The sequence below is a fragment of the Anolis sagrei genome, chromosome 4 (genome assembly GCF_037176765.1).
Source record: "Anolis sagrei isolate rAnoSag1 chromosome 4, rAnoSag1.mat, whole genome shotgun sequence".
NCBI classification, from domain to species: Eukaryota; Metazoa; Chordata; class Lepidosauria; order Squamata; family Dactyloidae; genus Anolis; species Anolis sagrei.
The window spans coordinates 91,917,652-91,941,459 of NC_090024.1; the positions used below are offsets into that span (position 1 = coordinate 91,917,652).

Below are 23,808 nucleotides of genomic sequence, written 5' to 3' on the forward strand. Positions count from 1 at the left end.
TAATGCCATCATCGGCTACAGTAGAGCTCTCCAAGCTGCGTGTCATGACACGTTAGTGTGTCGGTAGCAGTGTGTAGATGTGTTGCGAAGATGTAATGAGAAATGCCCAAAATCTTGGAAATGCATGTTATTATCTTACAAATCATATATTTTTAAAAAATATAAATGAAAGGTTTTCATGAGATACTGTATTTACTCAAGTCTATCAACTCAATACTAGTCCAATGATGTAAAGAGCCAAACACAATTGCTGATTCCAGGCTGGCATCTTAGATGTATCTATGCAAACTGGAGGCCTACCTATCATACAATCCCAGTGGCTTGAGGCCAACAAGCAGGTAAGTAGGCAAAATAGGTGAAGGGCCCTGCTTTGTTTAGATCAGCAAACTCTTGCAAGGCATCTCTGTTCTTTTTCTGCTCATGATGAATTTAGTAAATTATTTCTTGATAATATTCAGGGGGCTGTTTTGCCCTAAAGGAACATGGTAAACTCAAAGCATCTGTACTTTCAATGGAAGAGAACAAAACACAACTAACAGTCATTGCCTAATGTGACATAATGGCACAAGGCTGAGAATAGCCCAAACCCTGTTTATTAACATACTGCACTACAAATGACCCAGAGTTTGTCTGGGGGACTTTTTGGTCATCGTAATTCTGCATCATTGTCTCAGAATATGAGGGAAGCCTGTAGCTAGAGATGTGTAGTTTTCTTGTGGCCACAGAGCCGCTTCTCACATTAAAGGCTACTCATGTCAGCAGGAATTTCTTAGTCTCAGTACCCACAGGCTGATTTTTGCCCTATATTATAAGTTATCCCTCAAGTGGCTAAACAAACAAAACCCTTACTATATCATATCTTAAAACATGTAGAATCTTGACCTATTTTGGGTCCAAAATCACAATAGGACAAAAGCACCTTGTGCAATTGTCATGACTACTGTTATTTCCAAACGCAACACAAATTCTTCTATGAAAAGTCAATATATCAGGGAGAAAGTTGTGCTCATTTTAATTTATGTGTAAACTTTCCACAGGCAAGGGTTTTGTGTAAAATTGTGGCCCATAGTTTCAAGGAAAATGCAGTAAAGTAAAATCTTCATGAGGTAAGCTAAGAAACACAACATAATATTATCAAGCTTCATATCAGCAATATCAACAGAAGCAACATGAAATTGGTGTGGTTGATTGTGGTAGTAACCTCCTAACTCATCTTTTATTGTTTCAATTAACATCTCCTTGGCCTTATTTCCAAATTACAAACTTAGGCTATCAACTGGAGCAGATCTAAAGAAATTGATTGAATGAGATCCACTAACACAATGTTGACTATATAGGAATTGATGTAGTAGGTGCCTTTTAGTTGGGATTGTTGACTGGATTTAGCCCAAAAATATTAATCAGAAAACATCAGTGTCCTGGATGTGCTTCTCCCTCTCTTTTTATTTTTCTCAGCTATCACATCCCTACCATTGCTAGTGAAGAGAATAAAGGCAAGTTCAGTTGCCTTGCCTTACTATGTAGGCTGATAAATAGTCTCAAGGTGCTTTCAGACACAATTTAAACATGTGCAAAGGGTGTTTCCAGTCTCAGGAGGCTTCCAGACATAAGTCAAACCCATTTAAGTTCATCTCCACAAAAAAGACCAGGCCCCCCAAAATTACCCTTAAAATTAAAAAAAAACATAGCAGGCCACCACTACGGATGTCCTTGATTCCTCCTGACATGTAGAAATGTGTCAGGAAAGGGGGGGGGGGTAGGTAGAGAAGGTAAATAGCTTCTTACCCTCTCTGTCTCCTGGCATGTCATTTCTATGTGCCAGAAGGACTCTAGGACCACCTTGAGGGTGGCCTGGTAAGTCTTTTTTTTTAATTTTAAGGGTAGTTTTGGGGATTTGGGGTGTCATCTTGCATTTTTAGGCTCCAGGAGCCCAAAAGGTGCAAGATGATAATGGGGATTCATTCCCAGGTCAACCCAGGATGACCTAGGGGTGAGTCCCCCCACCACAGGCGCAATACCTGATTAGACCCAGGCATTTCAGAAAGGCCCGGATCTAATGGGGTATCAAATCAATTCAGGACAAAGCAGGGAAACCCTGCTTTGTTCTGAATTGATTAGATACCCCATTCGGAATTGATTAGATACCCTGCTTTGTTCCAAATTAATTCACTTTTACTTTAGGCATTGCTTTACCTGAAGCATTGTCTCAGGTATAAACATGACAGCCCCACATTTTTGGAAGGGCCCTCAGTTCTGGAGGCATGTTCTTATTGTTTATTTTTGTAATGGGTCGGAATAGGTCATTAATATCACCACTACTCTTTTTTATTTGTGTAGCTATGGGGACTCCTTGTATTGCATTGCATTCACTGCAAGCAAGTCACTTGCTATTCTATGTAATGGGAATTGTTGCTTAAATTGGGAAACACAGGTCCAAAGTAGTGTTTTTGTAAGAATGCTCCCACCAGCTTGGCATTCATGTTCTTAAGGTTCATGCACCACAGTTTTCTCTTGGTAGAAAATGTGTATTCAAAAGCTGGCTCCATCTAGGGTGACCTTGCCCTGTGACCCATCACCCTCAGCAGACACCAATTGCCACTGAAAAGAAAGTACACAGAAATATCCATAATACATGCAGAATTACAACTGGACTAATTTTCTTCCCATTGTAACTCAATTGATCTCTGTGCAGTTTCTTTTGACTCATTTAAATCATGCATTATAAAACCAAAGGCACTAGACAGAGGTGAAGAGAAACCAGCTTAGACGTAATTGCCAATTGTCATCCACAGAAAGCTTTTTGGAACTAATCAGTATCTTTAATGACAAGAAGAAAAAAATAGAAGGGTTGTAGTTTCCTCTGGGAAGGGAGAGGAATATTGAAATTCTGTAGTAAGATAACAAAGAACAGACATGTTTCCTAGAACAATAAATTACAAATCAACATTATTATCTATAATTCAGTTTTGTCTTGCATATGATCTTAAAAAAATAATTGGGGGGGGGGGCTTCTTAATCAAATTTCATACAACTTTACTCCTACTATTTCAAGCGTTGGTTTGCCACCTGTCCGAACAATCTCCTCCTATGAACCAGTTAGGATATTAAGATCGTCTGGGGAGGCCCTTCTCTCGATCCCGCCAGCTTCACAAGCGCACCTGGCGGGGAAGAGAGACAGGGCTTTCTCAATGGTGGCCCCTCGGCTGTGGAACACCCTTCCTACAGAGATCAGATCGGCCCCCTCCCTGTTGGCATTCTGGAGGAAATTGAAGACCTGGTTTTTCGAACAGGCATTCGACTAGGCAGTGCAATCGATTATTGGAACACGGAATGAGTCTGGATTCTGATTCTATCGATGAGACGTGATGGATTTGTTATATTGATATTGATGTTGATGTTTGTTGTTTAATTAATTGTTTACTATTGCTTTAAATGTCCAATTGATTTTGTACTATGTATATTGAAACTGTGTTGTTAACTGCTCTGAGTCGCCTAAGGGCTGAGAAGAGCATACAAATAAAGTAAATAAATAATAAATAATAAATTTGCAAACATAAGGACTGGAAATGTGTTTTCTATGTTTAATGAAAAGATGTGATTCCCAAGAAGCTTAAATTCTATATTTACTGTCTTCACATTGAGTATTTTCCCCATACAGTTGCATGGTTTTGTGTCATCCCCAACATATTATAGTGGAATCAGAGTATGTAGGGTTAAAGAGCTGTGCCTTTTTGAGTAACAGGATACTGCTGTCATCTGCCACTTGCTGAGGTTATTCTTCTGCTCTGGGTATGGCTATTCCAGTCAACCCAGCTTTCTGGATTTTTTGGAATTTACCAAGGAGATATCAATGGAGATTGTCATGAAATTTGTTTGCTCTTTGAAATATAGCACCCCCTACCAAGAGAATAAAAGGAAAAAAAATCTACTTAATAACTGCCTTCTCCACTTTGATTCACTCAGTTCACATCGTTGAGTTAATTCCCTCACTTCACATCATCTAATTAAAGTACTGTTAAGTGACTTTAACTAAGGAAATCAGAATAATGATATCTTCCTTACTTTGAGGGAAGTGAGGTGGGTTGTCATTGACATCAGTCAGCGTGATGTTCACTGTGGTGGTTCCTGATAATCCGCCCATCTGGCCGCCCATGTCTTTGGCCTGGATGACCACTTGGTATTGCTCCCTGTTTTCTCTATCCATGTTCAGCAAAGCTGTTTTGATGATGCCTGGAATTGAAAAAATACCCAATAAGTACAGTATTTACTCAATGGAAGTCAATGGCATATATCCCACTTCAAGAACCTCCTTGCAGCCTTAGATCTGGGTGTCTTTATTTACTTATAATTATTTACTTATATTATTGTTGCATTGTTTTTTTACTCTCACTGATGGGAAAGGAGCTTGTGAGTTTTTCCCCTCTTAAACCTTGGCCCTTGTGAAATTAAACAACTATAGTGCTCTAATTCCTCTTTAGCTGGCAAGGCAACTTCCTGGGATTTGCAGGTTAGGTAGTATACAATTGTCAAAGAGCTCTAGTGCCTTGACAAACCACAAGTTCTAGGATCCCACAGGATGCAAAAATGGCACTTAAAATGTAATTGTGGAACTACAATTGTAAAGCGATTAAAGTGATTTCAGGTACCATGTACTTTGACTTGAAGTTTGATGGCAGCTTCAGCCTATCCTTCTCAGGTAGCAAAATGTTATTGTGCTCGTACCTTCCCTTTGGAGTCAGTTATCAGTGGATGGGTTACTTTTCCAGATCTCCCTTTTGGAGATGCCAATATATTGTAAGCAAGCAGTTACTCACTTTTTCTTTAGCAGAGTAGCTATGCAATTTTATATTGTGGGATTAATGGTTTCAAGACACCCATGATCCTTTTCAGGCAACTGCATATCACTCTATGCATTTTTCTGGGAGCCCCATTAGATATGCAACCAACGTCCAAGCATAACAAAGGCATTAGTAATCTGTTGAAATGCTACAGCTCTGACATTTCCTTATTTTATGAGTCTATTCCATATTCCCTTTATGCAGCTTTCAATGGGAATTAAAATATACATGGATCCCAGAGGAGGACTCAAGACTGGCAGGCAGGTCATTATGCATTTTGCAGACTTGCATTTGGACAAAACATAAAAACACAGAATATAGTGAATCTTCATAATAATACCACTAACAAAAGCGAGAAAGTGTTTGAGGACCAGGACATCCGTAGGGATACCAAGGTGCTTGTTTATAAAGCTACTGTCCTCCCAACCCTGATGTATGCCTGTGAGACGTGGACAGGCTACAGACGTCACATGCAACTCCTGGAATGATTCCACCAGTGCTGCCTCTGAAAAATCCTGCAAATCTCTTGGGAAGACAAGCGGACAAATGTCACAGTGCTGTAAGAAGCAAAGACCACCAGCATTGAAGCGATGGTCCTCTGCCATCAACTCCGCTGGACCGGCCATGTTGTCCGGATGCCCGACCACCGTCTCCCAAAGCAGTTGCTCTATTCCAAACTCAAGAATGGAAAACAGAATGTTGGAGGACAGGAAAAGAGATTTAAAGACGGGCTCAAAGCCAACCTTAAAAACTCTGGCATTGACACTGAGAACAGGGAAGCCCTGGCCCTTGAGAGCTCCAGTTGGAGGTCAGCTGTGACCAGCAGTGCTGCAGAATTTGAATAGGCATGAATGGAGGGTGAAAGAGAGAAACGTGCTAAGAGAAAAGCACGTCAAGCCAACCCCAACCAGGACCGCCTTCCACCTAGAAACCGATGCCCTCACTGTGGGAGAAGATGCAGATTTATTTATTTATTTACAGCATTTTTACCCTGCTCTTCTCAACCCCTCAGGGAGGGAGGCTCAGTCACCTATGGACCCACCGCCAGGATACTACACTTGGAGGACCATCATCCTCGACTACTAGGGATCACCTATGTAAGTAAGTACTAAGAATAGTGGTTAACCTTGAGACTACCAAAATAATAAATGATTCTTCATAATTACCACTAACAAAAGTGGTTAACTATGAGACTACCAAAATAAAAAGGAAATAATATAAAAATGTTTGAAGCTAAAACTAATAGATCAAGGAGAGAGGAAAGTATAGAAGACTTCATTAAGCAAATTAAAAGACGGTTGTAAATAAGGACACTTCTGACTGGTAGGTCACCAGGGCTCAATTCATGGGGGTCTTAGACCTTTCCCCAGCCTAGGCTTAGAAAGAGTTAAGCCTCACTGCCCCCCTGTTCTGAGATCCATGAAAATATGCTTGTTTAGAAAAGACTTCTTCATTTTTCCAGCCATTTCAGGTATTTGTTCATCTTCCATGACATAATTAAAAGTTTGGGCAGTATTCTATACTTTTTATGACAAAAAGTTTTGGTTTTTATTTGTATGAAGTAGAAAAGCAACCTAGAAATGTTGCAGAATAAATTTACCTCTCAATCTTATCCTCTTGACTACAGTCACTAGGCAATGACTGCAGTTACCTTGCAGTAAGTATTTAACTCTTGCTGAATTGCTGCACTAATTTACAGCCTTGCCTGATTATATCTGGTGCCATTGCCTGCCAACTGGCACCAAGTCAGCAAGAGCCACTACAGAGGAAGAAAAACGTTCCAGCTGTCTGCATGTGTTAATGTTTCCTCGTATTCTTTTATCAGCCTATTAATCTCATGCTAGAATCTTTTGGGTTCTTGAAAGCAACATAAATCCTATCCCCTTGCTGCTTCCTTTCTCTTGTGTTTGTGTATCTCTGTCTTTTCCCACATCCAGATTTTATTCAGGTTTTATTTTGACAAGTCTGGTCAAAAGCAATGGGGCCAGTTTCAGAAGGGTTTTCTTCAATATACGGTAGTCAAACATGAACTGGATTCACTGAAACGTAACAAACGTCTAAGTAGCCTTTCTATGTATCCAAAAATAGAAAATTGTGATGGAAGAGAATTGAAAAACCATGTTGGGCAGGAGACAATAGCACGCTCCATTAATCTCTAATTAGAGATTTTGATTGTCTTTGTAGACTTGATTACCTATCACTCCAAGATTGTCTATATGGACTAAAAAAAACTACATGGACTACCTCATAAATGCTCTGATTGACACATAAAGTCCATAACAGTTTTTGGAAGATACTCCATTTTTGCAAGATACTCCACTTAGGCAGAAAAAATGAAATGCAAAGTTACAGAACTGGGGACGCGTGGCTCGAAAAAGATCTTGGAGTCTTCGTGGACAACAAGTTAAACATGAGCCAACAATGATGCAGCGGCAAAAAAAGCCAAGGGGATTTTGGCCTGCATCAATAGGAGTCTAGTATCTAGATCCAGGGAAGTCATGCTACCCTTTTATTCTGTCTTGGTTAGACCACACCTGGAATATTGTGTCCAATTCTGGGCACCACAATTGAAGAGAGATATTGACAAGCTGGAATGTGTCCAGGGGGGAGGGGCAACTAAAATGATCAAGGGTCTGGAGAACAAGCCCTATGAGGAGCAGCTTAAAGAGCTGGGCATGTTCAGCCTTCAGAAGAGAAGGCTGAGAGGCGACATGATGGCCATGTATAAATATGTGAGAGGAAGTCATAGGGAGGAGGGAGCAAGCTTGTTTTCTAATGCCTTGGAACAATGGCTTCAAGCTACAGGAAAGGAGAACCATCTGAAAATTAGGAAGAACTTCCTGACTGTGAGAGCCATTCAGCAGTGGTACTCTCTGCCCTGGAGTGTGGTTGAGGCTCCTTCTTTGGAAGCTTTTAAACAAAGTCTGGATGGCCATCTGTGGGGGGTACTTTGAATGCAATTTTCCTGCTTCTTGGCAGGGGATTGGACTGGATGGCCCATGAGGTCTCTTCCAACTCCATGATTCTATGACTTAAAGCCATTTCAATACACCTTGCATTTTACTCCAATGTTTTACAGAAAAACTAGACTTATAGGTGTGTGACCCTCCAAGCTGGATTCCTTCATTGTGTCATTGGGCATAGTAGTTAATGGTAAATGAGTAGGTGGGAGGTGATTTTCCTCTCAGGATGTGGTTATTTCCTGGATTGAATTTAGATTGTGCTGGGGATATTACAAAATCAATTAGGACTGAACATACTTAAGTAAAGGTAAAGGTTTCCCCTTGACGTTAAGTCTAGTCGTGTCCGACTCTGGGAGGTGGTGCTCATCTCCATTTCTAAGCTGAAGAACCGGCGTTGTCCATAGATGCCTCCAAGGTCATGTGGCCGGCATGACTGCATGGAGTGCCATTACCTTCCCACCAAAGCGGTACTCACATCTGCATGTTTTCGAACTGCTAGGCTGACAGAAGCTGGGGCTAACAGTGGGAGCTCACTCAGGTTCCTGGATTCAAACCACTGACCTTTTTATCAACAAGTTCAGCAGCACAGTGGTTTAACCCACTGCATCGCCGGAGGCTCCCAAAAATGCTTAGTATTCTTCAAATGCTGACTTGATATTCCTCAGTAAAGGAAAAAGGAGGATAAGAATGGCTGGAATACTGAGTATGCAGCATTTAAGACCACAAAATTGTATTGCATTTACTTGTCTTTTGGGGTGAATTCATGTTGTCCCTTCTCTATCTTTCTCTCTCTTTCAGCTGAAAAACTCTTAGCTTGAACATATGTAGAGAATGTTCCTCTCCACACTGAGAATGGTATTAGATTTGGTTGATCCAAATGGGAGATAATTGCATTAAAGTCGACTTTTGGGGGGCGAAAACTCCACACAATCATCATTTTAGCGAAAGAACTTGAGGTTTTAAAAGTCTGAATCTAGAAAGGAAAAGAACTGATTAAGTTTGTCCATTTCTAAATCTATCTGGAGATGTTTCACCATCTGCCTACCAGGATGAGAGCTATGAAACTACCTGCTTTGTCACCTTTCTTTTCTTTCCCCCCACCAAAGCCTTTAAAGACATTGTTTTTGATGAAGATATCTTAAATATGCCCAACATTTGTTTATGGAAATGGGTTTAAAACAGGGCCATGAAGATCCATCTTACTCGGTTTTAACGCCCTCCGATTAAAATACCATATGGATCTTCATGGCCCTGTTTTAAATACCATACGTTCATCGATATAGCACTTTATTTGGCATTCTGCACAAACGCAGATGGGTTTTGTTTTGCAGAATTTGCCTACTATTTCCTAGCTTGACTTAGAATGTCATTTTAAATTACGGAGTTTGTCAGAGAATGACAGAATAAGGTCCCCTGACCTGATTCAGACTCAACAGAAAAATATGGCTGCCCCTGGAGAATGCTGTAGACCACTCTTGCGCTGTTCCCGTATGTAGGGTCATCGGCATCGGTTGCTGTGACTTGCACGACAAATGTACCTGCAGTCATAAAATATAGAGAAATATATACTATTTAGAGAAAACCCATCATTTAAAACTGTCACTCTTCCTTCAAGCCAGATGCATGCACTCATTACCTGGAGTTTCTAAAATAGGTACAATTTCAAAAGGATTTCTTTTTAGAGGGGGCAGAGGCTAGGAATAGATTTGGGAGTTAGATTAATATTTACATCAATGTATTTCATTCACATGAGAATATTTGTATTGGATTATGTACCCTGCTTATGTACAGGTTGGAGGTTCGAATCCGGGGAAAGCGTGGATGAGCTCCCTCTGTCAGCTCCAGCTCCCCATGCAGGGACATGAGAGAAGCCTCCCACAAGGATGGTAAAACATTAAAACAACCGGGTGTCCCCTGGGCAACATCCTTGCAGACAGTCAATTCTTTCACACCAGAAGCAACTTGCAGGTTCTCAAGTCGCTCCTGACATGGAAAAAATGTACCCTATTCAACTTATATATGTAAAAAACATGTGGTAGTCTTCATGAAACATGGAGGCGACAATGGACTTATTGTTCTGCCTCAATGTTATTCTGGGATCAAAGTAGACATATTTCTCATGTTTTTTGTCCCTGCATTGTTCTCTCTCTCTCTCTCTCTCTCTCTCTCTACAAATAGTTAATGCAGAGATTGGGTATCGGAGCTGACTTTGTACATAGGGTACTCCTTGCAAAATGATATGGCAAAGCCATTTACTACAGAGCAAAAGATATGGTAAAGCCATGTCTGATTTGGTCTCAAGTTTCCAATTATTGCTTAAAACCAATAAAATTAGTTTCTGTAGAAACAGAAAAGAGAAAAGAGTAGAAAATAATAGTTTAATTCTCTTTTAATGTTTTTCTTTTGACATGCTTTTGATTGTTTTGTCCTTTTAAATCATGAACCCAACTTTTGGGGAAAAGTGATATAAATAAATATAATAACACCAAAGACAAAACAAATAGTCATGCATTTTAAAATAATTTTATCTTATCTAGAATTTTCTTTATAAACATAGAATATGTGGGTTGAAGGGATGTAATTCTTCATTTCCTTTGGGGGAGATAAATCAGGGTATAAATAATAATAATAATAATTATAATTATTATTATTATTGAAACAAACAAAGTAATTTTAGATACATTTGTTTTGTCCAAGATTGCCATTTTTACACAAACAAAAATCTTTAACAACACATGACAAATAATTTTGTGCAAAACCCAGCAGCCTTGAGAAAAAGATAACCCATATTGCCATACTGCAAAATGGCTGTTTTCTGCCGGAAAATAGTATTTTTTCTGCAACCCTCCACAATTCTCATGCAACCCCCCCCCCAAAAAAAAACCAAACAAACAAACAAACACCTTACATCTTTTTTAGTGCAGAATAAGGTCCTGAAACATTTTGGGATGTTTGAAGAAATACTTACTTTCTCTATAGAAAGGGAAAACACTGGAAGTTATTCATCCTCAATTGTGAGAATGAAATAATTGAACCTGTAACTGTCAATCTAGGTAGGTTTTGCACAGCCAGAGTGATGAGAGACAATCAGAGATGAGATGAATGAAAGAAGGGAGAGATTCTTCTCTTTCACCAATTCCTCTCTCATGTTGCTTCATCTCTCTGGTTATCATGGGCACAAGTGTGGTGGTTCAGTGGCCCAAACTGGTTCCAGTGCTGCTAGGTGATATGATTGTCATCTAGCCACTATGCTGGTTTGACAGCTTACCATGCAGACTCTGGTGATAGTGATATGGAGTATCCCACTCCAGATCAGTATCATGATTTGTGGCCAGTGCAGATGTGCCTCCTGTCATCTACCAATAGCCTTATTTATCTCTAACTATTAAGTTAGACATGTCAATAATATTGCTTAATAGACCTACGTATAATTCTTTGACGAAACCTATCACATTCATAATTGCCTGCATACCGTCTAATACAAAACCAATTTCTGCAAAGTTGACTGATCTGATACTTACCTACATCAGACATTTCTGGGACACTAGCATTGTAAATGTCCTTTGTAAACAGTGGCTCATTGTCATTGATGTCATGGATCTTAATGACGAACTCTGACTCTGGCTCCACTGGTCTTCCAGTCCTTTTATTGATAGCCTGAGCTCGAAGAATATAAACCGGCTTCTCTTCCCTGTCAAGTCTCCTTGTAGCCTGTATATCCCCAGTGTTTTCATTGATAATGAAAAGGTCTCCTGCTCCATCTCCAGAAAGGATGTATTTAAGTGAACCATCTCCTTTGTCCTGGTCAGAGTGAAGCTGAAAGAAAAAAGAAGATTTTCAAACAAAGGGATAAATGACTTCTGAGGCTGTATCACCATCAACTGTTCCTATTTAAGGACCATTCATCATCTAGATCATGGCTCCTTAAGCTGTAGGTCCCAACCTCAAATGGGTTAGCTCAATGTTGGGGTTACAAATGTTGGCAATAGTAAAAAGTTTCTCAATGCTACTCATTTACGCAAATCTGTTAGTAACAATATGCAGTATTTGCAGTGGACTCTGCAGAAGATGCTTCAGCTGTACTTCACAAAAAGGGAAATCAGCCTGTTTAGTGAGCCTTGCAAATGCTGATTAATTATTAGTAAATCATAGAATCATAGAGTTGGGTTCGTTCATTTAACCAATTACAGATAAACCTAACCATAGTTTTGCCTAGTCCACATAGGACTAGTTTGTTTGCCAGAAGGTCATGGGGTACCTTGTTGAAGGCCTTACTGAAATCCAGATATGCTACATCCACGACATTCCCCCTCATCTACCCAACTAGTAACTCTATCAAAAAGAGAGATCAGATGACTCTGGCATGACTTGTTTTTGATAAATCTGTGTTGACTATTAGCGATGACCACATTAGTTTCTAAGCGTTGCAGACCACTTCTTTAACAATCTTTTCCAGAATCTTGCCTGGTATCGACATGAGGCTGACTGGATGGTAGTTGTTTGGGTCATCTTTTTTTTCTCTTCTTGAAGATTGGGACCACATTGGCCCTCCTCCAATCTGCTGGGACTTCTCTCGTTCTCCAAGAACTCTCAAAGACCATTGCCAGAGGTTCTGAAATGACTTCCGCTAGTTCCTCAATACTCTTGGGTATAGTTGATCTGGCCCTGAGGACTTGCCTTCGTTTAGAGCAAGGGTCCTCAAACTAAGGCCCGAGGTCCGGATTCAGCCCTCTAACATCATTTACCTGGCCCTCCCTAAGGGTCAACCTAAGTCTGAAATGACGTGAAAGTATACAACAACAACAACAATAATCCTATCTCATCAACCAAAAGCAGGCCCCCACTTTCCACTGAAATACTAATAAGTTTATATTTGTTAAAATTGTTCTTCATTTTAATTATTGTAATGTTTTTATGTGTTTTCTGCTCGACAAATAAGATATGTGCAGTGTGCATAGGAATTCATTCATTTTTTTCCAAATTATAATCCGTCCCTCCAACAGTTTGAGGGACTGTGACCTGACCCTCTACTTAAAAAGTTTGTGGACCCCTTGTTTAGAGTGGCCAGGAATTCCTGGACAACTTGTTCCCTATTTGGGGTTTGATTTCTTTCATCCATTCCTTCATCCATTCCATGTTGCTGAGGTTAAGAATGACTTTCTTTTTGTGAGAAGACTGAGGCAACGAAGGCATTAAGTAGTTCTGCCTTTTCTCTACCTCCTTTCAGCATGACCCCATTTTCTTCTCTCAGAGGCCCTATTGCCTCCTTGTTCTTCCTTTTTCTACTGACGTAAGCAAAGAAGCCCTTTTTATTGTTTTTAACGTCTTTGGCAAGCTTGAGTTCATTTTGCGCTTTAGCCTTGCGAACCTTCTCCCTAAAGGAGTTGGTTATTTGTTTGAATTCTTCTAATAAATATTCTATTTGATTTAATATTTGATTTTACACCTATTTTATATGCCTATATACCTGGGGTTCGGTAAAAAATTCTCAGATATAAAGGGATTGTGAGTGGAAAAAGTTTAAGAAACTCTTATCTAGAACATTCCCAAGTTTGTTTATTATGTTACATTTTTAAATCCTCTCTAGATCCTATACCCATCTGCAACTATTCCCAGTGAGCCAAAGCTTATTAAGGCAAGACAAGCATTATTATTTTTATTGGCAGTGAGGTCTTCATATGTTGTATATTGACTATATTGATGTGAATGTTAAGGTCTGGTCAGTTGGATTGTATTGGTTTCCAATTTAAAAGGGCAAATTAGAAACCAGGAAGCTCAGTTTATCTTAAGATTAAACCAGATGCTCAATTAAAAGTGAGGACAGCACCAGTGGAGTGTGTGCCTATTTTTGTGTGTCCATCACTGGGACTAAAGCAATCATGGAGAATAAATTTCACCTTTTTCTACTTCATTATGGTCCCAATGAAAATCCACCCTCAGAACTAGTATTTGTGTTGACAAGAAACCTGCTACTCTCATCAAACAAGCATTTCACTAAAAGGGGAACATCTGAAATGTAGGTTAAAATTATATCTGTCCTCTCGCCATTTAGTTTGAATCAACCTAGATTTAAACCAGGAAATGGAAGTCTTACCTCCAATGTAACTGTTCCTGAGTGGTTAAACAGGAGCCCAAATTCTTCCTTTCAGAAAATACAGATTGGTAATATCACAATTCCCTTCTCCCCAATTCTAAAATCTTTTCCTGTGAAATTATCTGGGCGCTTTTCTTTGGAAGCACAGAGTCGTCTGCTGTGCTATAATTTCTTGTTTTCATTTCTTTTGTTTACATGCCCATTGTATTGACAAACTGATTTCCTCTCTAATCCAGCTTTGGATATTCACTTATTCATCCTGCTTGATCAAAATGGGATCAAGCCTAAATGTTATAGTTAGTTTCAATTAGAGGAGAGCCATCAAATGATTTGAACTAACCCATGTGTTGACTCCCCACACAACCATTGTTTAAAGCTATTGTTTTTGGTACTAACCAACAGAATCAAAACTATGCCATTTTAATTTTTTTGTTTGAATCTCAAGGGTCGTGACTTTGTTACTTGGTTTTTATCAGTCGAAGCGATCTGCATCTGTATTTGAATCTTTGGCACTTGCTGAGATTGTCTGCTTTTTCTTAAATGCAGTTGGCAAAAAAGAGATTTCATTTTCTAGATAAGAACTAAAAACAAGCAAGCAAGCAAACAAACAAACAAATCTAGGAAAGACTGAGGCATTTTAAATGCCCAAAGGGAGAACAAGAAAGGGATTATTGCAAAGCCTGTTGTACACAATTGAATTATTTTATTTTTGTAATTCTTTTAAAGAGAAACATCTGCAGATGCAAGGTTTAGAGGTTAGCCAAAAGCTTGAGCAATGTCCTTGGTTTCCCCACACATTGCACTCTAAAAAATGAAAGGTTTTCAAAAGAAAACAAAAATGCTAAGTGCAAAAAAAAAAAAAGCATCGCATTGATCCACTTGGAGAAAACATGCCTTCCCATGAGGTTATATGGATGTGTTGGACTACAACTCCAACCATCTCCAACTAGCATGGATGGCAGCATACCTGAAAGGTGCCAGTTTGAAGAATGTTAGTATGTAACATGTCAAAGTAATTTGCTAGGAGTTTTAAAAATGAGAACAAAAAAACTCCCTCCATTTTCACATCCAATTTAAGACTACATATTCACTGCTGGTGGAAATAAATAGTTATTTTTAATATATCTCAAAGTAAAAGCTGCAGATTGTCTTTGTTATTATTGCAAAGATGTATTGACAAGATCAAGCACCTATCAAGGTTTAATTTTTCCATCACATTTTAAGGAAAGTGACAGTTTCCAAAGAAAGAACTTCTGCACAATCATTCCCTCACACAATACTTTCTTTAAACGTCAGTTTCCTAATTCATTATGATTTCATCCTCTTCAAGTATAAGACAGTTTCTCATAGAGTGGGCTACTTCACAAATGAGATGTCCCTGCTTGATTACTGATTGCTAAACAACCTCTGGAGAAATGACCTGCTTTAATAAAAAAATCCTGTTGATGACATTTTTGTTAATGACACCAGAGAAGGTTCTTATGAAAGTATTGTGGAAGAAGGTATTCATTACCTTCTTATACAACAAGCCATATTCTGAGTGCACAAGAGTAACTGGGAGACTCTGGGGTATAGTTGTATTCCTCTGGCACTAACTGACTTTGGGTGGGAGCAAGGACTGTTCCACCTCAAATTCAACATTTCAAGAAGAAAAAACACATTTACAGTGAATGTTGAGACTATCCTTCTATCATGGATGCACAAGGCTAGAAATCTAAAATCCAACACTGTATCATGGCATGAAGCTACACAAAGGGAAACGATGGAGAAGAACAAACATCCTCAACCTCACTGGAGAACTAGTATAGCATAATGAGAGAGACTTAAATCCTACTAGTAGGCTTCTTGAGTCTTGATCATCATCTATTTGAACTGGTAGTAGATAATACAAACATACCGGATCATTCCAAACAGACAACTGGCCTATTCAAACAATCTAAAAAGCAATTCTTTCAAAAATTAGGAAAAGACAATGGCTATGGATCTTATTAGAATAGCCCATGAATTCGCTCCAAATCAGAGCCAATCCATAGACTCTCGATGGGGATGTGGAGAAGCTGCCACTCCATGCCCTGCATCACCCGCCTTACATTTTCCTCATCTCATGGGGGAAAGCATCACTGCCTGGCTTCCTCCCATTGAAGGAAAGACAACATGGGAAGGCTCTTGTTGCAGTGGCAGCAGGTGCTACTTTACCTCCCTTTTCAACACAGAGTCCGGCCAGAAGTCCCTTTACATCATGTGTAGGGCTCTGTGCTGAAAACGGAAGTGAAGCAGCATATGGCAGGCAACTTATCCCATCTGATAAGGTAGTCAGAGTGCTATCTCCATTGTGGGTTGAGTTTCAGAAAATACATCTACATTATAGAACTAATACATTTTGACATAACTCCACCTGTCTTGGCTCAATGATATGGCATCATGGGATTTGTATTTTTTTATAACAGTGTCAACAGTAGTGTCAAATAGCATTAATTTTACAGTGTGGACGTACCCTTTGTTAAGCCACATTTTACCATGATATCTGAGCTGGCAAATTGATTTAACCCTCTGTCAATTATTAAGGCTCAAGTGTAATACAACAGTGCTTGAACAAACTAATAAAACTTTGGTCTCAGTTTTTTATATTTTTGTCTCCACATAATATCTTTTCATCTCTATACCTTACAGATATTACTCATCTATGAGGAATACTTGGTGTTTCATCTCATCCCCCCAACACTAGTGAAAAATTGATGTTTTTATTCCTACACTTTCAGGGTCACTGCTACCTGTACTGGAACTAGAAAATGAAAAAGGCATATCCATAAGGTGCTAGGGGTCAGAGCAACACCACAAAGCACTGGATGCAGACAGAAAATTGTATTTTCTTGTCTTACAAGAAAGGAGCATAGGGAATTTTCTTAATATCAGTGTGCTGTCACCGGATAATAGCATACCACAGGCATGCCTTCGGCTGAGAGTGGCGGTCAACAAATGCAAATAATAATAATAATAATAATAATGTAAACCATCTTTACAAATCTGATGTACAGAAACATTTTCTTCAAGTAGAAAGTACATTCATGTCGACACTGGAAAACTATTTCCTTCTGTCTTATCTGTTTGCAGACTTCATGTTGAACAATACTACTTTTGCTTTGTGGCTCATTTGACTCCAGTTTAAAGTTTCTTGCAATTATTGAAGCCTTCTTAATGTAACAAGTGCTAAATAAGAAGTGCATTGAGTAGAAGATGGCTAATTTGGCAGCTTTCTTTATTCCAATTATGATACAGAATTCTATCCATTTTGAGAATCCCAAAATCACATATTTATGACAAAAAATTTACAAGAATAAGGGACAAGGTGGCTTCTCTCAAAAACTAGGTCAGTCACTGACCTCAATGCTCAATATAGCATAAATATCTGCATTCATACCCAGGCTACATTGAGCCATATGTCTTCCATAAACTTACTGATATGCCTCTGAAGCCACCTTATATGGCTATTCTGTCCTTCACAGTGAGTAGGCAGGCTCAGAGAAGCATCCACCTGTGTCCCCATGACCAGACATGAAACAATCCAGGATTATTTTAGCAATGACATCATTTTGCATCTAGTTATGGGAATATGTGGGGAACTTATGGGGTTTTTCAAGAAGTTGCAGAGGAGGAGGTTTTGGGCACTGTGATGGGGGAAGGGAATATCAACCATTGCAGTGCACAAACAGGACATTTGCATATGTAAGAGAAACATAGGTGTGCAGATTCTGTAATAGAATTCTGACCAGTAATGTACAGTTTCACCTAAACATAGCCACGTAAAATATCATCTATCAGAATTTACCAGGTCCTCAGAAGGGTTCTATGCTGTGCTTCTGCCAGAAATTACTATGAACTTGCCCTGGAGGACTTAGTAATATTCCTAGGACCTGATCACATTAAGAGATATTCTGTTTCTGAGCTTATTGCATACAAATCTCGATTGGTCCTGTCAAATAATGTTTGTCCCCTGTCATCAACTAATTGGAAACGGGTTGCAAAAAGTGGCAAAAATTGAGCATTTGGACATGGGATTTATGTTTTTAAAATATAAATTGCATGAAATGCACTGTTTTATATGTAAGCGGCGAAACATTAAGCATTCAGGACCAAACTTGGCACACAGAACCAACATGGGCAACTGTGAATACTAGCTGGGTTTGTGGGTGTTTGTCCTTGGAATTTGGGAGTTGTAGTTCACCCTTATCCAGAGAGCTCTGAACCCAGCTGATATCGGATCTGAACCACACTTGGCACACAGACCCAACACGGCCAACTTTGAATAATGGCAGGGTTTGGGAAGGATTCACCCACAATTCTGGGAATTGTAGTTCACCCACTTCCTTATGCATTTTCTATTGGGAGCATTCATAAAAAAACAAAAGGAAAGACTGGCTTTTTCCCTAATAAATAGTGTTAGACATTACCAAAATGATATTATCAAACCAAACAATGCTTTTCTCAAATAACACAGGTACTACTGGGTCCGCAAGTTAGTAAATAAATAAAAATTGGGAACCAAAACACTTCTGATTCCACACATTTGGATAAGAGATACTAACCCTGGTAATACAAATGTAGTTTGGACATGAAAATCCCACTCATTCAATCTGTATGTAAGTTGTCTATGGACGTTTTCCCACTGCAAATGGTCTGATTTGCTTCTATAGAATTCTGAGAAATGCAGTTAAGGGCAGAGCCTTTAGAATTCTCAGCTAGAGAGGTCCTCAGTTTCTCTAAAATGCATTTCCCAGAAATTTGCAGGAACATATCAAAAGATTAGCAGACTATAGCTTCCGATCTATAATTCTGGTATATTAGACAAAATTACATATGATGGGTAATATCAAGGGGATTTCCCTCCTGTTTCTGTTATATTTAGCATAAAATCTCACAAGAAAACAAAAATACGCGCAAGGATGTGAGCAAATTTCTCTGTGAAAAAACTGTATGTGAAGACTTAGCATTCTCTCTTTTGTGCTTGCTCGGTTTCAACTGCTGCTCTGAGGAAGACTATTGGACCCTTTTCACAATGACAGTGTGGGATGCACCTTGACTTCCATGATGTAGTAGTACAATAACACAAAGGAATTTCCAAAACAAAAAATAATGAAATTATACTCAGTCTGCCTTTCTTCAGTCCTCCTTGTGTATAAGTGAGGTGAATAGACTTCTTTCTGCAAGATTCGGTTTTCACCATAATGAACAAGAGGTGTTTAAAAATTTAATTCAAAGGTCATAAAGGCCTTGGTGCTGTAACACACTTTGCTCTAGTCCTGCTATATCTTCTAATATTTAGATGTCTATTTTTTTTTTCTATTCCCACACACTTACCCCACAAGTTATGCTTCTTGATGAGGTCTAGTATTGTCAATTATTAGGTGAAATGAGTATTGCATTCCAAAATAAATGGAGGGAAACACATGGTGTAAAATGGTGTAGTGCTTAAAAGACTGGACGAGGAACAGAGAGACCTACTGAATGGTTTTGGCCAATTCCACTATTGTAGTCTAATCTGCTTCACAGGTATGGTGGTGGGAAGACATTGCCTGGGATTATGTAGAAGTACAGGATAAAAAACTGAAACAAGTATAACCCTTTTGTTTCATAGAAAAGCTGATTAACTGTAACAATGGAAGCCATAGCAGTAGCAAAGCACTAAAGTGTCATTATGCATTGGGTATAGAACTGTAAAAGCGGTTTGAGTTGCAGCCTTATTCTCACTACAGGAAGACTTAGATGCTGCAAAACCTGGATGATTTTCTATCTTGTCACATGGCCACCACCGGTGCTCCACTTAATGGAATTGTGTGGGAAAGACAGCTCCCCATGCCCCCACATTGCCTGGCTCTGGTGGAGGGCGATCAGAAGGGGGAAGTGTGAGCAAGCGTGGTGCACCCGGCTCCCCCCCCCCATGCATTGCAATGGTAACACAGGAGACCTACAATGTTGCCCTTGCAGAAGCATACACTGGCTCATTCCTCCTTCAATATGAATGGGTTCCTTAGTAGACAGGTTAAACACCAATAATCCACTTATAAAGATAACATAATGAATAAGTCCAACAAATAGGTAAATTGTGAAACTTAGACTGTTCAATTCACAGTAGTCACAAAATTAAGCAATATGAAATAAGTTCTGTATAGTCTTTTAGTGATGTCGTTGTATGTTCATGAATCAGCCTCCCACGACCAGTTTCGGCCTTTGCTTTAGGCCTTCTTCGGGTGGTCTGTAATTTTACATACATAAATACATTTTACAATTGTATAGGTTGAACATAATGAAATAAAATGCATTTAGAAATACTTACAAAGTTCAGTCTTTTACATATGTTCTCATAAGAGATACTTAAGTTTTTTTGCAATGGGATCTAGGTAAAAGGAACAAATTGTGGCTATTAACATTTAAACGTTACATATATCAAAATAAATGTTTTACCAATATATTTCACCAAATAGGTGTATACTCACAAGATACTCTGCTTCTAAGTTTGATTCTAATTGCGAGTATGAACAGGATCTGGGGGTTTCCTCTATTTAAAGAGGAAAATGCACATCAGATGTAGAGGAGACAGAGAAGTTAATTAAAGGCTCATTTAAAGTTATAGGTGTAGAGGAAGTCACCACTAGATGGCGTTGTGAGTAATGTACTCCCCAGGGATGTGTAGTATGCAAGGGATAATACAAAAAATCTCAAGGTTATATATAGCAACTGTATGAATTGTATTCATTAAGACCGTGTGGGTGTTCCGTCCGTAATCTGAAGATCCAATATGTTTCCCTTTGTAGGAGTTTAATGTTAAAGTCCATGTGTTTGGATTGTGTGACTACTTCTAATATGTGGTATTTGAAAGATTCAGGATTGTGCCGTAGATCATCAAAATGTTTATACAGTATGGAGTCTCTGGAATTAGTTCTAATTTTGCTCCGGTGTTCTATAATCCTAGATTTCACTTCTCGACGAGTTTGACCCACGTAAATCAGATTGCATTCACAAGTAATCATGTAGATAACTCCTTTAGTTGTGCATGTAGCAAAATGGGAGAATTTAATATTCAATGGTGGGTGTTGGTGTGTAAAAATTTTTGTCTCCACCAATTGGTTACACACTGAGCAATGGTGGCACCGATAATTGCCAATCAGATTTGATTTCATGGTCCGAACATTATGTGTTAAATCTGAATGTACCAAAAAATCCCCGATGCTCTTGGTTCTTTTATATGCTATTAATGGGGGTCTTTCACAGCCTGGGATGTCCCTTATTAGGTTCCAGTATTTTTTAATTGTTCTGATGGCTAAACTGGACATATTAGTGAGAGTAAGTGGCCATATTAATCTTTCTACTCTAGGTCTAGTCTTGTTCTCTAGAAGTTTAGACCTGGGAATATTGGCTACTTTTAGATAAGATGATTGTATTATATGTTCAGGATATCCCCGGTTTCTAAACTGTCGTTTCGTTACCTCAATCTCCTGAGTGAAATCCTGTTGGGTCGAGGAGTTACGTTTAATCCTGAACATCTGTGAAAACGGTAGATTATTTTTTAATGCCCAATGATGGTAACTATTGTAGTGTAACAGAGAGTTTCTATCCGTGGTTTTACGGTGGTTTCTCACCCTCAATCGGTCGTTTTCTTTTATAATCATGACATCCAGGAAAACCAAGGATGTGGCACTGATGTTACCTGTAAATTTGATATTGTGGTGTACTGTATTGATCCAGGATAATAATGTTTCTGCCTCATGATGTGAGTTTATAATGATGAAGATATCATCAATAAATCTGCAATATTTGATTATGCTATCCGCTACAGGGTTATATGCACGATTCAGAATTATATTGTTTTCCAAATTCTCCATAAATAAATTTGCTATTGAAGGTGCAACAGGGCTGCCCATGGCCACTCCTTGTATTTGGAAATAATATTTTTGGTCAAATTTAAAGAAATTTTTTTCGAGAATGATATCAAGGAGGTCCAACAAAAAGAAAGTGGGAGGGTGACAGTTTGATCTCCTGTTCAGAGTAGACTCACATACTGTGCGTGCCTCTTCTATTGGAATGCTAGTGTATAATGAAGTTACATCTATGGACATCAGAACAGCATCTGTTGGAATCACCAAGGGTTCAATGATATTGATAAAGTGTTTAGTGTCCCTAACATAAGATGAAGTCTGTTTTACAAAGGGTTGTAAATGGTAATCCACAAATTTTGCTATATGTAACGTTTAAATGTTAATAGCCACAATTTGTTCCTTTTACCTAGATCCCATTGCAAAAAAACTTAAGTATCTCTTATGAGAACATATGTAAAAGACTGAACTTTGTAAGTATTTCTAAATGCATTTTATTTCATTATGTTCAACCTATACAATTGTAAAATGTATTTATGTATGTAAAATTACAGACCACCCGAAGAAGGCCTAAAGCAAAGGCCGAAACTGGTCGTGGGGGGCTGATTCATGAACATACAACGACATCACTAAAAGACTATACAGAACTTATTTCATATTGCTTAATTTTGTGACTACTGTGAATTGAACAGTCTAAGTTTCACAATTTACCTATTTGTTGGACTTATTCATTATGTTATCTTTATAAGTGGATTATTGGTGTTTAACCTGTCATTCCTTCTTCACCCATGAAGCTGTGCCAGCTCAGTGGGTGACTGGGGCTAAATTGATGCATACCGCCGAATTTAGCTCCATGTGAAGAGGTTGTTTGACCTATGGTTACTTATATTTCCCATTAATACACTGCTTCATTGTCCCTCCATACATAGGGAGAAGGGTGGGACCACGAAAAAGATACACAACAAGACTGAGATGTACAACTGTGAACACAATACATTCTTTCTCCAATGGTGTAAGAATGCCAACTTTTGGGCAGAAGCAGATGTCACAATGACTACAGGGTGGTGATGGTAGCTAAACATATTCTTCCCTCCCCTACTTGTTTGACATATAAAGAGAGGAAGAGCTTATCAGGGCATTCACAAGGGAATTGGGGCAATGATTGCCAAATGTAAACCGCTTCGAGTCGCCTCCGGGCTGAGAGGGGCGGTATATAAGTATAGTAAATAAATAAATAAAAATAAGATGGGCGAGTTTGTATACAAGATTAAGTGGACAGAACTATCTCAAGCAGAAAACATGGGCCAAAGTAAGAACCCCAACAAGTCGTGTGACACATGATCTATTCTGCATTTCCAGTATTCCACTGGCATTAACATACAGGAATATGAAGGATACTATTCCACATTGTTGACATAAGATTCAGCTCCTAGTTCCGCTTCTATAAATGCTATAGAGGCATCTTGTCTTTTTTCTAAAGCAGCAAAATATCTTGCATTGACCTTGACAGGAAGTTGTCTTTCAAGCTTACAGAGTGGTTCTATGGAGAAAATCTCTTAAAACTATAAATTATTGCTCAAATCCCCAACTCCACATATTAACTGGATTGCTACTTCATTTTTCTTTAAATTAAGATCCTCAATTGTACATATTAACTGAACTGCAACTATTTTTTTTTAAAAAAATTAATACGAGAGAACATAATTGCATATTGTATCATATTCTTTACAGTGAATTAATTTGCTTAATTCCCTGGGTTTAATGGAGGCTCCTCTGAGAAATAATTCACTGAGTAGGGATGGCAGAAAGATGATGAACTACAAATAAAAGGTTTTATGTTGCAGTAAGTACAGTTTTACTAATTTTACTTTCATATCATTGTTAAGTTTAACCATCTGACTTGCTATTAATGATTATCCAAGTTAAAAAAAACCACCCAGACATTTTCCTTCTGGTTTTCTTTCTGAATGTCTAAGACACACAGCACCGAAGAGTGGATTTCTAAACAGGAACATATGGAAAGCCATGCTGGATCACACCAAGGT

At 38.7% G+C, this 23,808-nt stretch overlaps 1 protein-coding gene across 1 annotated transcript in view; it reads right to left on the reverse strand.

Annotated features, from left to right (window-relative positions):
• LOC132774515 (cadherin-6) overlaps positions 1-23,808 on the reverse strand; it is a 228,619-nt gene that overhangs the window by 52,080 nt on the left and 152,731 nt on the right. Inside the window, exons 3-5 of the mRNA XM_060774693.2 lie at positions 11,323-11,617; positions 9,220-9,339; positions 4,063-4,230 (exon numbers count right to left, since the gene is read on the reverse strand). Coding sequence (XP_060630676.2) covers positions 4,063-4,230; positions 9,220-9,339; positions 11,323-11,617 — 583 coding nt within the window. The remainder of the gene's footprint in view (positions 1-4,062; positions 4,231-9,219; positions 9,340-11,322; positions 11,618-23,808) is intronic.